This window comes from Salmo salar, unplaced genomic scaffold (assembly GCF_905237065.1).
Source record: "Salmo salar unplaced genomic scaffold, Ssal_v3.1, whole genome shotgun sequence".
Classification (NCBI taxonomy): domain Eukaryota; kingdom Metazoa; phylum Chordata; class Actinopteri; order Salmoniformes; family Salmonidae; genus Salmo; species Salmo salar.
The window spans coordinates 1-16,792 of record NW_025550708.1 but is presented as its reverse complement, the minus strand read 5'-3'; the positions used below and the strand labels follow the sequence as shown (position 1 = coordinate 16,792).

The window sequence follows — 16,792 nt, the reverse complement described above, 5'->3', positions numbered from 1 at the left end:
AGGCCTGGCGCCCTCGAGAGCCAGAGAAGGAGAGCGGGAGCAGGCGTGACAGAACAAACCCAAGGAGGGAAGTTGTGGGAGGTGCCTCTGCGACAGTTGAAGTCAGCATGTCTCCAGCCCCCATATCACACACTCACAAACTGAAAAGATGTGTGAACATTGAACAATCAATTGGTGAAAGAGGGACTCAAGTATCACATTTATTTGTACATATCCACTGTGTACATGATTTGTGGCAAATCTGTTTCAATCATGTCTTTGGTCACTTTCACGTGGGTCAAACAAAAACACCCTAATGATTGGTAGACAATAGAGTCTCCCGCATTGCAGGTGATGGCTGCAAGTTACAACTGCTGAGGAGGAACTGCAGAAACTTGCAGTCGACTACAGTCAAAACTTCATGACCTTTGATGAAATGGTTTTTGTAAAGTTCATACAGTTGTTACGAATGTTTCCCCCCATAATGCAACACACTTTGGAAGACGTGTTCAATGATGGTCATGGACTTGACAAAAGTGATCTTGTCGAACACGCTAATTTTCTCTTTTCTGTGTTCTGCCTTGTTAGGATAGAAGAAGGAAAGTCAATGAAGAAAATAAAATGTGTATAATATATACTTGTCTGTAACGTAAAGCAATGCAGAAGCAATAAGCATTGTAAATGATGACCAATCACTGCACATTTACTGCATAATGTGGTTCAATCAAGCCAGACGTCAACACAGTTTTTTCCCTTGTCAGAGCATTTTTGCCACAAATTGGACAAAACAATTGCATATTGCTATGCAAAATGTCATAATTGTCGCTGCAAAATCTAGCATATTTATCAGCTAATATCAAAAAAATCCATGTGAAATCCTGGAGAGATTCACCGGAGTATGTAAATGTATACACTCACTACTGTAAGTCGCTCTGGATAAGAGCGTCTGCTAAATGACTAAAATGTAAAATGTAAAAGATGAAGGGAGAATGTCGGTAGGCTATATATGAGAACTCATAGTCGCTTCCCACTCTTTATACAAATGACCAGTTATTGTCAATATCTTCCAAATTAAGATAACATAAGATAGCAGTCATGGTAGATTAATGCTAGAATCTGTGGCAGGGAGGAAATGAAAAGTGCATTCATCCCACTGGGCAGATGTCATTTCAATGTCTGTTCCACGTTGGTTCAACATCATTTCATTGAAATGACGTGGAAACATGGAGTAGCGGTCTAAGGCACTGCATCACAGTGATTGAGGCGTCATAACAGACCTGGGTTCGATCCCAGGCTGTGTCACAGCCGGCCGTGACCGGGAGACCCATGAGGCGTCGCACAATTGGCCCAGCATCTTCCGGGTTAGGTGAGAGTTTGGCCGGCCTGGATTTCCTTGGCCCATCACGCTCTAGCGACTCCTTGTGGTGGAATGGGAGCCTGCAAGCTGACCTCGGTTGCCAGCTGGACAGTGTTTCCTCTGACACATTGGTGCGGCTGGCTTCCGAGTTAAGCGAGCAGTGTGTCAAGAAGCAGTACGGCTTGGCAGGATTGTGTTTTGGAGGATGCATGGCTCTCGACCTTCGCCTCTCCTGAGTCCATAGAGGAGTTGCTGCGATGGGACAAGACTGTAACTACAAATTGGGGAGAAAAGGTGGTAAATCTGCAACAAAAAAACACACACACAGCTCATCAGGAGGAATCTGACCAGAGGCAGTTAACTCACACCTTTCACTTATTATCGCTCTATGACATGAGATCAAGAGAAGAGAAAAACTTGAAAGGATTTCAAGCAGACTCTGTTTACTAGTGTATAGACTGTTTTAACAGTATACATTTTTTTTTTAGAAACAAAGAATTAGATGTCTAAAGTCTACTGTCTTCCAGATACCTGAACTCCCCCAACACCTCCAGCATGGACCCCACCTCCCTGGATTGATGCCCCCTGATTTAGAACATCGTCCTGGGGCTGTGCTGTGTGCTGGGCCTCCCTGGTAACATAGCTGTTCTGGTGGTCACACTGCACAGCTCGTCCCGATGCCCAAACTTTACCCTGTGTCTCATGCTGAACCTGGCGTCCTCCGTCATCTTGTGCATGGCCACGATACCTGTGTGGATCAATACACTCCTGACTGGCTGGACTCTGGGCCGCCTGCAAGCTGTCTGTATAGCCTGTACTTTCTATGTATCCATGTGGTTGCCTAGATTAGTTCCTTTGGTGATCTAACCCATTCAAGCTTGACCTCCATTGGTAAAATCCAGCTTTCCCATGCATGAATAAATTGATTAAGTATTAATTAATAAGTATATGTTTTATTTATCTTACAGTTGGCTACATAGAGGCTACTTCTGCTTTCGTTCAGAGGAGCTCCAACTTCCCATAAAGTGTTAAACTACTTAATCACACTTGTTAAGTTGCCTCAAAATATTGACAGGTATTGTACTATTGAGCACCATGGAAAAACACATCAGATCAATCCAACAACATTTCTGCTTAAACAGATGAATAAAAGTATGAATTTCAAACCTTACACCACTCCGATGCCCAACATGGGTTCAACAATGCCCGTTTCAGTCTAAGCCACAACAAGAAGTGAGACAACTTGTCAACATAGCCAAACAAAATGTTTCTGGACCAAATGAAGGTAGAACTTGAGATATGTCAGATGTAACACATTATGTAAACAGACAGACAACTTTATCCCCACCTAAAGGACCATGTCTTTTGGTTCAAAATGAGAGAAAAGGCTGAATCATCAACATAAATCGATACTGTAAACCATGTACTCAACACTATAGGCCATATTTCTATATGAAAGAGAAGCCCTCATCACCTCTGATATGATGTATGACTGCTATGACTGTCAGTCCTCCCTCCTATCGTTAGTCCCCAGTGTAGATGCAAGGATTGACACACCATGAGATCAACATGATACTGTAGTTTAAAACATATTTTGAAACTATAAACAGTTTTTTGGGGTTTATGATAGGGTGGTGAAAAGCACGAGCTGAAGCACACCCCAAAAATGTTTGAATAGGTGCTGACTAATGGAAAGTAAACTGGATAAAAATAAATAAAGTTGTACACTACATATGCTCCCAACAACTGAATGGATATATAGAGTGTGACTTTCATTTCATACAGATCTGGGGGAGCTTGAACTTATAGTAAAACACCCACTCTACTCATCACACAAACTGCCATTACACAGTCTGGACAGAGGAGGGAGACAGAGCACCACTACTGTCCATCTTGAGAAAGTTTGAAACATACAGAGGCAGTAATTCTACTGTGAAACTTAATTGACCTTCTGAGACTGACAACCACTGTTGATGGACATAAACCACTCTGTAAGTGAGTCAATGTGGGCCTCATTTAAGATATAGTTGTTATATTGTGTGGTTTAGGATTTCAGTATTCTCAAATGTAATATACAATAGGCCTACCTTTGGAAACTGTTGACTTCTTTTATCTGTGTGGTGTATTTGCGTGAAATATTGGTGTTTTGCATATATGTCCTGCCTCACTGCTCCACATACTTTAAAACCCCAGTGTTGATCAGTGACTGTTCACTCCTTTCAGAGCCACTGACACGCAGCACAATGATGATGTCACTGATTCTACTGCTGGGGACACTGGGGCTCCTTGTTCAGGGTGAGAGACACTTTGACCAACTTTGATTAATGATGAGTTTGGCTTCAGAATTACATTTCCTTTTGTGAATATTGAAGATATTAATAAAAACAAATCTGGTTTTGCCTGATATATTTCATGATAGAATGTGGAAGATTATCAATGTCTATTTGTTGTGATAACATTACTTACTAATCAGCCTTTCTTCACTTTTATTTTATTTTTCAGAATCAGCAGCAGATATAATTCTGACTCAGTCTCCTAAATCTCAGTCTGTTCGCCCAGGAGAGACTGTCTCTATCAGCTGTACAGCCAGTTCAAGTACTAGTAATAATCTCCACTGGTACCTACAGAAACCTGGAGAAGCTCCTAAACTCCTGGTTTATTATGCTACAAACCGTCAGTCTAGGATTCCAGGTCGTTTCAGTGGGAGTGGATCTGGTAGTTCATATACTCATTACACTCTGACCATCAGTGGAGTCCTGGCTGAAGATGCAGGAGATTACTACTGTCAGCAGGGTGCCAGTTATCCGTTCACACAGTGTTAGAGCGTCGTACAAAAACCTCCCTCAGCTAAAGAGGAACTGCTCTGACTCGTCTCCCGTATTCTAAACACCAATTCATCTAAATATGACACTACAATGTGATAATGTAATTGCTTAGACTTGTCTATAGACTATGACACTGTACATATGTCAATATAGGTTTAAATGTATGCTTTGATATCATATGGTAAGTAGTACCCATTTCAGTATGCAATAGCATGATTGTTGATCCTGTCCAAAACCAACTATTCATGCCCTACTCAACTTCTATACCCCTCCAACCTTGAAATAGTGAATACAGTCATATTGTTTGCATTCAAGAAGTACCACTTTGATATCATTGTGATACAGTATATCTGTCACAAAGAAATGTAGTTTACATAGCCATATAAAGAGCTGAGAGTGAAGTCCCCAACTTGAACGTTATGCAAAGTCCAGCGTGAAGTCTGGTTCCCCAGCACTAGTCAGACACACACAGCTGCCCCAGTCCCAGAGGGTTTGAGGCTGGGAGATTGTGAGCTGTGGTATCGCTAAAAGTGATATTTGCATGGGCAGGGTTACTGCAACACTCTCAGAATAGAGCAGCACCGTGGTCAAATGTTCACCTGTCCCCATAGAGTTCCAGTGAGTTTAGAGCACATTACTTCAGTATTAGTAACATCATGAAGACAAGTGGGTTTATAATATGTCTTTAGTATTAGTAAAATCATGAAGACCAGTGAGTTTAGAGTACATGGCTTCAGTATTAGTAACATCATGAAGACCAGTGAGTTTAGAACACATGGTTTCAGTATTAGTAACATCATGAAGACCAGTGGGTTTAGAGTACATGGCTTCAGTATTAGTAACATCATGAAGACCAGTGAGTTTAGAACACATGGCTTCAGTATTAGTAACATCATGAAGACCAGTGGGTTTAGAACACATGGTTTCAGTATTAGTAACATCATGAAGACCAGTGAGTTTAGAACACATGGTTTCAGTATTAGTAACATCATGAAGACCAGTGGGTTTAGAACACATGGTTTCAGTATTAGTAACATCATGAAGACCAGTGGGTTTAGAACACATGGTTTCAGTATTAGTAACATCATGATGACCAGTGGGTTTAGAACACATGGTTTCAGTATTAGTAACATCATGAAGACCAGTGAGTTTAGAACACATGGCTTCAGTATTAGTAACATCATGAAGACCAGTGGGTTTAGAACACATGGTTTCAGTATGAGTCATACTGTAGATATCCTTTTGACTGGTACCAAGTTTGGCCCAATCAGCTAAGTGTTCATTGAGAGAGGTTCATTAACTGAAATGTTTCAGTAACATTATGTTTCATGGCGAAGCTCTCCATTCCTTATGACATCTAAACAAATCATAAAGAAAAATATCTCATGGTATAACTCATTAAATAATGATATCCAGGCAAACCATTTAAATATTGACCGTCTTTATTATCTCAACATGTCAGAACCAACAGCCTTACAGTAATAAGGTTCAGAACACATGTGATATGAAAGCCAAGCAGATCTATTTGACATCAGAACCAGACATATATTCTGGTGTTTGTTCCACTATGCTAAAAGCTCCAGCTGGAGGAAGGATTCCCACACAGGATCCAACCCAGCATTAGACCAGTGTGCTGGTATTGCTGGAACAGTAAGAAGGAGAGGTGCAGAGTAAAAACAGTGGAGTCAGAGGGGGGAGCTCATTAATCAGAACACTGGTCTCTCCTCAGTGTCTCAGAGAGTGGAGACTGGGAGCCCTGGGTGGCCTCACAGACCACAGAGCCCACCTTCTTCCACTGGTCAACAGGGAGGGTCAGGGTGCTGCTCCAGCTGTAGTGGCCATCCTTCTCCTGGACCCCGGGGCTCCTGGTCACCTCCCAGGTGCTGCTGCTGCTGCTACCGTCCACCTTCCAGCCCAGCTTCCAGTCTGAGGGGAAGCCCTTGTTGGCCAGGCACATGAGTGGCCTTCCCCTGCTACAGCACCACACTGGAGGGGGGCAGGACTGACAAGGTGGGACGAACATCACCTAGGAGACAGGTGGGAAGTTAGGGCAAGGGGAACTGTCAATCAATCACCAGACTGATACGACAATAATGATGCAGCAGTTTAACATCTTAGCTGTAAATGAAGGCTTTGTCCATCAGTAGGTTTCTGTTCCTCAAACAAACAGACAGCTGGTTTATCAGTCTTTATGTCACTCTTTCACTTCCCTTTGAGTAGCTACTGAAGCATATTATAACTACATGAGATGACTGAAAATACATGAAACTATCTTCAAAATTGTAATATTTAAAATATTTGAACATGCTTCCCTTATTATAATGGAATAAATCCTATGAATCAAACTGTATTTAGATAATTATTTATAATATAATTTTTTTGAAGAACATTCAACAGAATGTATGAACAATTCTTAAATGATGAATTTATTAAAATAGGTTGATAAAATGCCTGTGCTGAGGAAGTAAGTTCCAGCTGACTGTAAACATCTAACAATAATATACATTTCATTTAAAAGACTCATTAAAAAATGTATGCGTTTTAGAAAATTAATATAGGTATGTGTAATTTAAAAGAAAGAAAAAAAAAAAACGTAATTGATATGATTGATATGAACAGCAGAACAGCCTAACTTCGCAAGACAGCAAGACTTTTCAACAGATAGCAAATAACATATAACATAGCATATAAAATAGCAAATGAGATCAAATAAGATAGCGAAATAGGAAATTGATAGCAAAACTAAGGAAGACTTTGCAGCTGAATGCTGAAGAAGAAAATGTAAGTTGATTATAACAATCTTACAACAATTATATACACTTAAAAGACACATTACAATATAATGAATACTGGTACGATTTACTCGACAGGGTCTTTGAACCAAAAATAATAGCTTAATATTCGAGGTCCAATGAAAAGGTATATTCAACTATTCACACAAGTTGTGACACATGATCTTGCATAGTATTTATTTCATTTTGAATCTTAGTTTCTTGTCTCATAAGATCATCAATGCATCTATACAGTATGCAAGGTCAGAAATGACCTTGTCCCATCGCACTCTAGCGACTCCTTGTGGTGGGCCAGGAGCCTACAAGCTGACTTTCATCACCAGCTGGAAGGTGTTTACTCCGACACATTGGTACGGCTGGCTTCCGGGTTAAGTGAGCAGTGTGTCAAGAAGCAGTGTGGCTTGACAGGGGTGTGTTTTGGGGGACGCATGGCTCTCAACATACGCTTCTCCCGAGTCCGTAGGGGAGTTGTAGCGATGGGACAAGACTGTAACTACAAATTGGGGAGAAAAATGGGTAAATGCAACAACAAAAAATACACAGCTCATCAGGAGGAAGCTGACCAGAGGTTAACCCACACCGTTCACTTATTATCACTCTATGACATGAGACAAAGAGAAGAGAAAAACTTGCGAGGATTTTAAGCAGACTCTGTTTTCTAGTGAACAGACTGTTTTAACAGTATCCATTATTTTCGAGAAACAAAGAATTAGATGTCTAAAGTCTACTGTCTTCTAGATAGCTCTTAGATCTCTTATCTTTCATCGACCATGCAGCACCTGAATTCCTCCAACACCTCCAGCATGGACCCCACCTCCCCGGATTTAGGCCCCCTGATTTCGAACATCGTCCTGGGGCTGTGCTGTGCGCTGTGCCTCCCTGGTAACATACAGTTGAAGTCGGAAGTTTACATACACCTTAGCGAAATACATTTAAACACAGTTTTTCACAATTCCTGACATTTAATCCTAGTAAAAATTCCCTGTCATGTCACTTAGGATCACCACTTTATTTTAAGAATGTGAAATGTCAGAATAATAGTAGAGAGAATTATTTATTTCAGCTTATATTCATTTCATCACATTCCCAGTTGGTCAGAAGTTTACATACACTCAATTAGTATTTGGTAGCATTGCCATTAAATTGTTTAACTTGGGTCAAATGTTTTGGGTAGCCTTCCACAAGCTTCCCACAATAAGTTGGGTGATTTTTGGCCCATTCCTCCTGGCAGAGCTGCTGTAACTGAGTCAGGTTTGTAGGCCTCCTTGCTCGCACATCCTTTTTCAGTTCTGCCCACAAAAGTTTCATCAGACCAGAGGGCATTTCTCCAAAAAGTACGATCTTTGTCCCCATGTACAGTTGCAAACCGTAGTGTGGCTTTTTTTCTGGCGGTTTCGGAGCAGTGGCTTCTTCCTTGCTGAGCGGCCTTTCAGCCTATGTCGATAAGGGCTTGTGTTACTGTGGATATAGATCATTTTGTACCTGTTACCTCCAGCATCTTCACAAGGTCCTTTGCTGTTGTTCTGGGATTGACTTGCACCTTTCGCACCAAAGTACGTTCATCTCTAGGAGACAGAACGCGTCTCCTTCCTGAGCGGTATGACGGCTGCGTGGTCCCATGGTGTTTATACTTGCGTACTATTGTTTGTACAGATGAACGTGGTACCTTCAGGCATTTGTAAATTGCTCCCAAGGATGAACCAGAATTGTGGAGGTCTACAATTTTTTTCTGAGGTCTTGGCTGATTTTATTTTGATTTCTCCATGATGTCAAGCAAAGAAGCACTGAGTTTAAAGGTAGGCCTTGAAATACATCCATAGGTACACCTCCAATTGACTCAAATGATGTCAATTAGCCTATCAGAAGCTTCTAAAGCCATGACATCATTTTCTGTAATTTTCCAAGCTGTTTAATGGCACAGTCAACTTAGTGTATGTAAACTTCTGACCCACTAGAAATGTAATACAGTGAATTATAAGTGAAGTAATGTGTTTGTAAAGAATTGTTGGAAAAATTATTTGTGTCATGCACAAAGTAGATGTCCTAACCGACTTGCTTGTCAAAACTATGGTTTGTTAACAAGAAATTTGTGGAGTGATTGAAAAACGAGTTTTAATGACTCCAACCTAACTTCTGACTTTAGCTGTTCTGGTGGTCATCCTGCGCAGCTCTTCCCGACACCCCAACTTTACCCTGTGCCTCATGCTGAACCTGGCATCCTCCGACATCTTGTAAATATGCTCCCAACAATTGAATGGTTATATTGAGTGTGTGACTTTCTTTTTATACGGTTCTGTGTGGATCAATACTCTCCTGCCTGGCTGGACTCTGGGCCTCCAGCAAGCTGTCTGTATAGCCAGTACTTTCTATAGGGTAGTCTAGATTAGTTCCTTTGGTGATTCAACCCCGATTCAAGCTTGACCTCCATTGGTCAAGTCCTAAATTATATTGCTTCTCATATTTCCCATGCAAGAATAAATAGATTTTGTTTTCATGAATAAAAATATATTTCATTTCTCTTACAGTTGGCTACATAAAGGCTACTTCTGATTTCGTTCAGACGAGATCCAACTTCCCATAATGTGTTAAATTACTTCATCACACTTGTTAAGTTGCCTCATTCTATGTCAAAATCTTGACAGGTTTTTTAGCATTGAGCACAATAAAAAAACGCAGATCTATTCAACAACATTTCTGCCTAAATAGATCAATAAAAACATGCATTTCATACCTTACACCTCTCTGATGTCCAACATGGGTTCAACCATGTCCGTTTCAGTCTAGGCCACAACAAGAAGTGAGACAACTTGCCAACACTGCCAAATAAAATGTTTCTGGACCAAATTAAGGTAGAACTTGCCATATATGTCAGATGTAACACATTTGGTACATGGACAGACAAATTTATCCCCACCCAAAGGATCATTCATACCTTTCGGTTCAAAACAAGAAAAAGGCTAAATCCTAAATATTTATACTGTAAACCATATAATCAACACGATAGGCTTTATTTCTATATGAATGAGAAGCCCTCAACACCTTTGATATCAGATATGACTGATATGATTGTGTCAGTCCTCCCTCCTCCCTCTGCCACTAATCTTTAGTCCCCAGTGTATATGCCAAGAATGACAGTCCATGAGATCGACATGGCATGGTAGTTTAGAACATATTTTGAAACTATAACAGTTTTTTGTGGTTATGATAGGGTAATATAACGCATGAGCTGATGAACAGCCCAATAATGCTTGAATAGGTGCTGACTAATGGAAACTAAATTGTATAAAAGAATGAAAGAAAGTTGCACACTACATTTGCTCCCAACAACTGAATGGTTATATAGAGCGTGTGACTTTTTTTTAATACGGTTCTGGAGACCTTTAACTTAAATTAAAACACCCACTCTACCCGTCACTCAAACTGCCATTACACACTGTGGTCAGAGGAGGAAGACAGAGCTCCACTACTGTCCACATGAAAAGGTTTGAAGGACATACTCTAGAGCCAGCAATTCTACTGTTAAGCTTAATTTACCTTCTCCTGGGACATCAAACACTGTTGAGGGACATCAAACACTGTGTGGGCGAGTCAATTTAGGCCCCATTGTCACGTCCTGACCAGTAAAGGGGTTATTTGTTATTGTAGTTTGGTCAGGACGTGGCAGGGGGTTGTTTGTTTTGAGGGTTTCGGGGTTTGTTTGGCTATGTGTTATGTAGAGGGGTGGTTGTTCAGAGTGTTCCGGGGTTTTTGGGTCACGTGGTATGTAGAGGGGTGTTTGTTTAGAGTGTTCCAGGGTTTTTGGGGTTATGTTCTAGGTTAGTGTATTTCTATGTTAGATCTAGGTTGTTTAGTTCTATGTTTAGTTTATTGGGATTGGCTTTCAATTGGAGGCAGCTGTTCCTCGTTGCCTCTGATTGAAGGTCCTATGTATAGGGGTGTGTTTGTAATGGGAATTGTGGGTTGTTGTCTCCTGTTTAGTGTCTATGCACATGTTTGGATTGTTAGTGGCGTTTGTTGTCTTGTATACGTGTTTCTTTTGTTTTTTCTTCTTTTTATTTAATAAAGAAGATGTGTGTACACGTTCCCGCTGCACCAATTTGGACCAATTTTTACGACACTCGTGACACCCATTTAATAGTTGTTACAATGTGTGGTTTGTCTATGATTTTAGTATTCTCAGATTTGATATAGAGTAAGCATATTTTTGGAAACTGCTGACTTATTTTATCTGTGTGTGTGTGCGCGCGCACATTTGCGTAAAATATGAGACATTTGCATAGCTGTCCTGCTTCACTGCTCCAAATACATTTAAAACCCCAGTGTTGATCAGTGACTGTTCACTCCTTTCAGAGCCACTGACACGCAGCACAATGATGATGTCACTGATTCTACTGCTGGGGACACTGGGGCTCCTTGTTCAGGGTGAAAGACACTTTGACTAACTTTGATTCATGATGGGATTGGATTCAGAGTTACACTTCATTCGTTAATTTAACATGACAGAATTTTAAAAAACACTTTAACATTTAGCGTGATAGGCTATGCTTTATGATATGCTTGTTGTTGTGATAACCTTACTAATCAGCCTTTCTTGAATTTTGTTTAATTTTTCAGAATCATCAGCAGATATAATTCTGACTCAGTCTCCTAAATCTCAGTCTGTTCACCCAGGAGAGACTGTCTCTATCAGCTGTACAGCCAGTTCAAGTACTGGTAATGTGCTTAGCTGGTACCTGCAGAAACCTGGAGAAGCTCCTAATCTCCTGGTTTATTATGCTAAAAACCGTCAGTCTGGGATTCCAGGTCGTTTCAATGGAGGTGGATCTGGTACTCAATTCACTCTGACCATCACTGGAGTCCAGGCTGAAGATGCAGGAGATTACTACTGTCAGCAGGGTTACAGCTATCCGTTCACACAGTGTTAAAGCATTGTACAAAAACCTCCCTCAGCTAAAGAGGAACTGCTCTGACTCAACAGCTGCAGAGCTTCGGAGTATCCCATATTCGAATAACAAATTCTTTGAAATATGACACTACAATACAATAATGTAATTGGTTAGACTGTCTACGGACTATGATCATGTACATATCTCTCAATATATTCTGCAAAAATGTTAAATCTTTGTAAACATACTGGGACCACAAAGGGTATAGAGCTGTAGAAAATGCTTTATTTTGAAGGACGTGTTGAACAAAATTCAGAATAGGTTTAGATTTTTTTAAGCTTTGATTAAAATTCATAGCTATATAAAGACCTGAGAGTGAAGTCCCCAACTTGAACATTATGCAAAGTCCAGCGTGAAGTCTGCTTCCCCAGCACTAGTCAGCCCTAGTCAAACTCACACAGCTGCCCCAGTCCCAGAGGATTTGAGGCTTGGAGATTGTGAGCTGTGGTATGGTTGAAAGTAATATTTGCATGGGCAGTGTTATTGCAACACTCCCAGAATAGAGCAGCACCGTAGCCAGATGTTCACATGTCCCCAGAGAGTTCCAGTGAGATTAGAGCACACTGCTTCAGTGTTAATACCATCATGAAGACCAGTGGGTTTAGAACACATGGCTTCAGTATTAGTAACATCATGAAGACCAGTGGGTATATAATATGTCTTCAGTATTAGTAACATCATGAAGACCAGTGGGTTTATAATGTCTTCAGTATTAGTAAAATCATGAAAACCAGTGGGTTTATAATCTCTTCAGTATTAGTAACATCATGAAGACCAGTGGGTTTATAATGTCTTCAGTATTAGTAACATCATGAAAACCAGTGGGTTTATAATGTCTTCAGTATTATTAACATCATGAAGACCAGTGGGTTTAGAACACATGGCTTCAGTATTATTAACATCATGAAGACCAGTGGGTTTAGAGCACATGGTTTCAGTACTAATAACATCATGAAGACCAGTGGGTTTAGAACACATGGTTTCAGTATTAGTAACATCATGAAGACCAGTGGGTTTAGAGCACATGGTTTCAGTATTAGTAACATCATGAAGACCAGTGGGTTTAGAACACATGGTTTCAGTACTAGTAACATCATGAAGACCAGTGGGTTTAGAACACATGGTTTCAGTATTAGTAACATCATGAAGACCAGTGGGTTTAGAACACATGGTTTCAGTATTAGTAACATCATGAAGACCAGTGGGTTTAGAACACATGGTTTCAGTATTAGTAACATCATGAAGACCAGTGGGTTTAGAACACATGGTTTCAGTATTATTAACATCATGAAGACCAGTGGGTTTAGAACACATGGTTTCAGTATTAGTAACATCATGAAGACCAGTGGGTTTAGAACACATGGTTTCAGTACTAATAACATCATGAAGACCAGTGAGTTTAGAACATGTCTTCAGTATTAGTATCGCTGTAGATCTCCTTTTGACTGGGACAAAATGTGGCCCAATCAGCCAAGCGTTCATTGAGAGGTTCATTAACTGAAATGTATTAGTCAAATCAGTTTCCAAAGCTGAGCTTTCCATTCATTATGAAAACTAAACAAATTATAAAGATCTCAATGTCTAATGGTAAAACTCATTAAATAATGATATCCAGGCAAACAGTTAAAAATATTGAACGTCTTTATTATCTCAACATGTCAGATCCAACAGCATTTTAGTAATAAGGTTCCTGTCACGACTTCCGCCGAAATCGGTCCCTCTCCTTGTTCGGGCGGTGTTAGGCGGTCGACGTCACTGACCTTCTAGCCATCGCTGATCCATTTTTCATTTTCCATTGGTTTTGTCTTGTCTTACATCACACCTGGTTCCAATCTCATCAATTACATGTTGTGTATTTAACCCTCTGTTTCCCCCCATGTCCTTGTCTGTGATTGTTTGTTTGTATGTGATGTGCAAGTTATGTTCTGGTGTGAAGGGTTTTGTACCCACTTTTATTATTTTGTATATTTTGGTTTTCGGAGTTTTGTGAGCACTTATTAACCTGTTCGGGGTAGGGGGCAGTATTGACACGGCCGGATAAAAAACGTACCCGATTTAATCTGGTTACTACTCCTGCCCAGTAACCAGAATATGCATATAATTATTGGCTTTGGATAGAAAACACCCTAAAGTTTCTAAAACTGTTTGAATGGTGTCTGTGAGTATAACAGAACTCATATGGCAGGCAAAAACCTGAGAAGATTCCTTACAGGAAGTGCACTCTCTGACAAGATCTTGTTCTTCTTGTCTCTGTTTATTGAAGACTGAGGATCTTTGCTGTAACGTGACACTTCCTACGGCTCCCATAGGCTCTCAGAGCCCGGGAAAAGCTGAATGATATCGAGGCAGCCCCAGGCTGAAACACATTATCGCTTTTGGCAAGTGGCCGATCAGAGAACTATGGGCTTAGGCGCGTACGCAGTCGACCCCGTGCTTTATTTTCCTTTGTCTTTTTACCTAAACGCAGATTCCCGGTCGGAATATTAGCGCTTTTTTACGAGAAAAATGGCATAAAAATTGATTTTAAACAGCGGTTGACATGCTTCGCAAGTACGGTAATGGAATATTTACACATTTTTTGTCACGAAATGCGCCGTGCTCGTCACCCTTCTTTACCCTTTCGGATAGTGTCTTGAACGCATCGAACAAAACGCCGCTGTTTGGATATAACTATGGATTATTTGGGACCAAACCAACATTTGTTATTGAAGTAGAAGTCCTGGGAGTGCATTCTGACGAAGAACACCAAAGGTAATCAAACTTTTCTAATAGTAAATCGGAGTTTGGTGAAGGCTAAACTTGCTGGGTGTCTAAATAGCTAGCCTGGCTGGGTACTCTGCTGACATAATCTAATGTTTTGCTTTCGTTGTAAAGCCTTTTTGAAATCGGACAGTGTGGTTAGATTAACGAGAGCCTTGTCTTTAAAATGGTGTAAAATAGTCATATGTTTGAGAAATTGAAGTAATTGTAACGATCGTCGTGCAGGAAGGAAGAAGTGGACCAAGGCGCAGCTGGGAGGCGAACTCATGTTATTTATTACAGACTGAAATAACACGGTCAAAACAGAGAATAAACGTATCGCTACTGCTCCAACAAAAAGAGACAACAACCCACAAACATCGTGGGGGGGAAAAGGAACTTAAATATGATTCCCCAATCAGAGGCAACTAGTGACAGCTGTCTCTGATTGGGAATCGACAGAACCCAACATAGAAATACGCCCCAAAGCAAGGCTATACCAAAAACATAGAAAATAAACTATAGAAATGCCACACCCTGACCCAAAATAGAAGAGTTCACCTGGTCAGGGCGTGACAGTACCCCCCTCCAACGGTGCGTACTCCCGGTGCACCAACCTAAAGTCTATTAGGGGGGGGACCCGGGTGGGCGCCTCACCCTCGGTGGAGGCTCTGGCCCCGGGCGTGTTTCTCCCCCTGCCTCCACCCTAGCCCCTACCCCCTCTGGCCCGGACTGGACCACGGTGGAGCGGCATGCTCAGGCTCCGGAGCGGAGCCGCCGACCGAACAGGACTGGTCACCGGTGGACCGGACACAGGCCGTGCCGGACTGTGGACACGCGCCGTGGGCCTGGTGCAGGGAACAGGGACGGGCCGGACAGGACCGGGGACACGCACCACCAACCTGGTGCGGGGAGCAGGGACGGGCCGGACTGGACTGGGGACACGCACCACCGGCTTGGTGCGGGGAGCCGGGATGGGCCGGACAGGACTGTGGACACGCACCACTAACCTGGTGCGGGGAGCAGGGACGGGCCGGACAGGACTGGGGACACGCACCACTAACCTGGTGCGGGGACCAGGGACGGGCCGGACTGGACTGGGGCCACACACCACTGGCTTGGTGCGGGGAGCAGGGACGGGCCGGACTGGACTGGGGACGCGCACCACTAACCTGGTGCGGGGAGCAGGGATGGGCCGGACAGGACTGGGGACACGCACCACTAACCTGGTGCGGGGAGCAGGGATGGGCCGGACAGGACTGGGGCCACACACCACTGGCTTGGTGCGGGGAGCAGGGACGGGCCGGACTGGACTGGGGACGCGCACCACTAACCTGGTGCGGGGAGCAGGGATGGGCCGGACAGGACTGGGGCCACACACCACTGGCTTGGTGCGGGGAGCAGGGACGGGCCGGACTGGACTGGGGACGCGCACCACTAACCTGCGCATAAGCGGCGCCGGATATCCTGGACCGAGGAGGCGCACTGGAGGTCTGGAGTGCACAGCTGACATCACCCGTTCTGGCTCAACACCCACCTTAGCCTGGCAAGTGTGGAGCGCTGGCACAGAACGCACTGGGCTGTGCAGCCGTACCGGAGACACAGTGCGCGTCCTCGGCGCAGGATACATCGGACCGAGAAGGGGCACCGGAGGCCAGGAGCGCTGAGCCGGCACAACACGTCCTCGCTGAACACTCCCCTAGCCCGGCAAATGTGGGGCGCTGGCACAGAGCGCACTGGGCTGTGCAGGCACACTGGCGATACCGTGCGCACCTCTGCCACCCAAGGCTCTTCCTCCACGCTGTCCCTACGCAGGTCCTCCAGGACCTGCCACATCTCTGCCTCCTCCTTCGCCGTTATCCCCCACGAGAGCAGTGGTCTGGGCTCTTCCTCTGCCCTTCCGGACCACCCCATTAGCCCCCCCCCCAAAATTTTCTTGGGGGTGTCTTCCGGGCCTCCTCGACCGCCGCCTGCGACTCCTTCCACCGGCTGGCATCACCTCCTCGACCTGGGAATCCTTCCGCCAGGGTCCTTTCCCGACATGATCTCCTCCCAGGTCCAGAACTCCTTTCCCTCGCGAGCCCATCTCTCGCGCTCCTTTTCCTCCCGCTGCTTGGTCCTGGTTTGGTGGGTTGTTCTGTAACGATCGTCGTG

At 43.1% G+C, this 16,792-nt stretch overlaps 3 gene segments (V, D, J or C); 2 read left to right on the top strand and 1 right to left on the bottom strand.

Moving 5' to 3' along the window:
* The first annotated feature begins 3,545 nt into the window (after positions 1 to 3,545).
* Positions 3,546 to 4,240, top strand: LOC123739877 (immunoglobulin kappa variable 6D-21-like). The segment is given in 2 exon segments: positions 3,546 to 3,631; positions 3,839 to 4,240. Coding segments are annotated over 2 exon segments (372 nt in total).
* A 1,345-nt stretch (positions 4,241 to 5,585) lies between these two features.
* Positions 5,586 to 6,133, bottom strand: LOC123739879 (Ig kappa-b4 chain C region-like). The segment is given in 1 exon segment: positions 5,586 to 6,133. A coding segment is annotated over 1 exon segment (255 nt).
* A 5,159-nt stretch (positions 6,134 to 11,292) lies between these two features.
* On the top strand, positions 11,293 to 11,878 carry LOC123739881 (probable non-functional immunoglobulin kappa variable 6D-41). The segment is given in 2 exon segments: positions 11,293 to 11,375; positions 11,568 to 11,878. Coding segments are annotated over 2 exon segments (363 nt in total).
* The last annotated feature ends 4,914 nt before the right edge of the window (positions 11,879 to 16,792 follow it).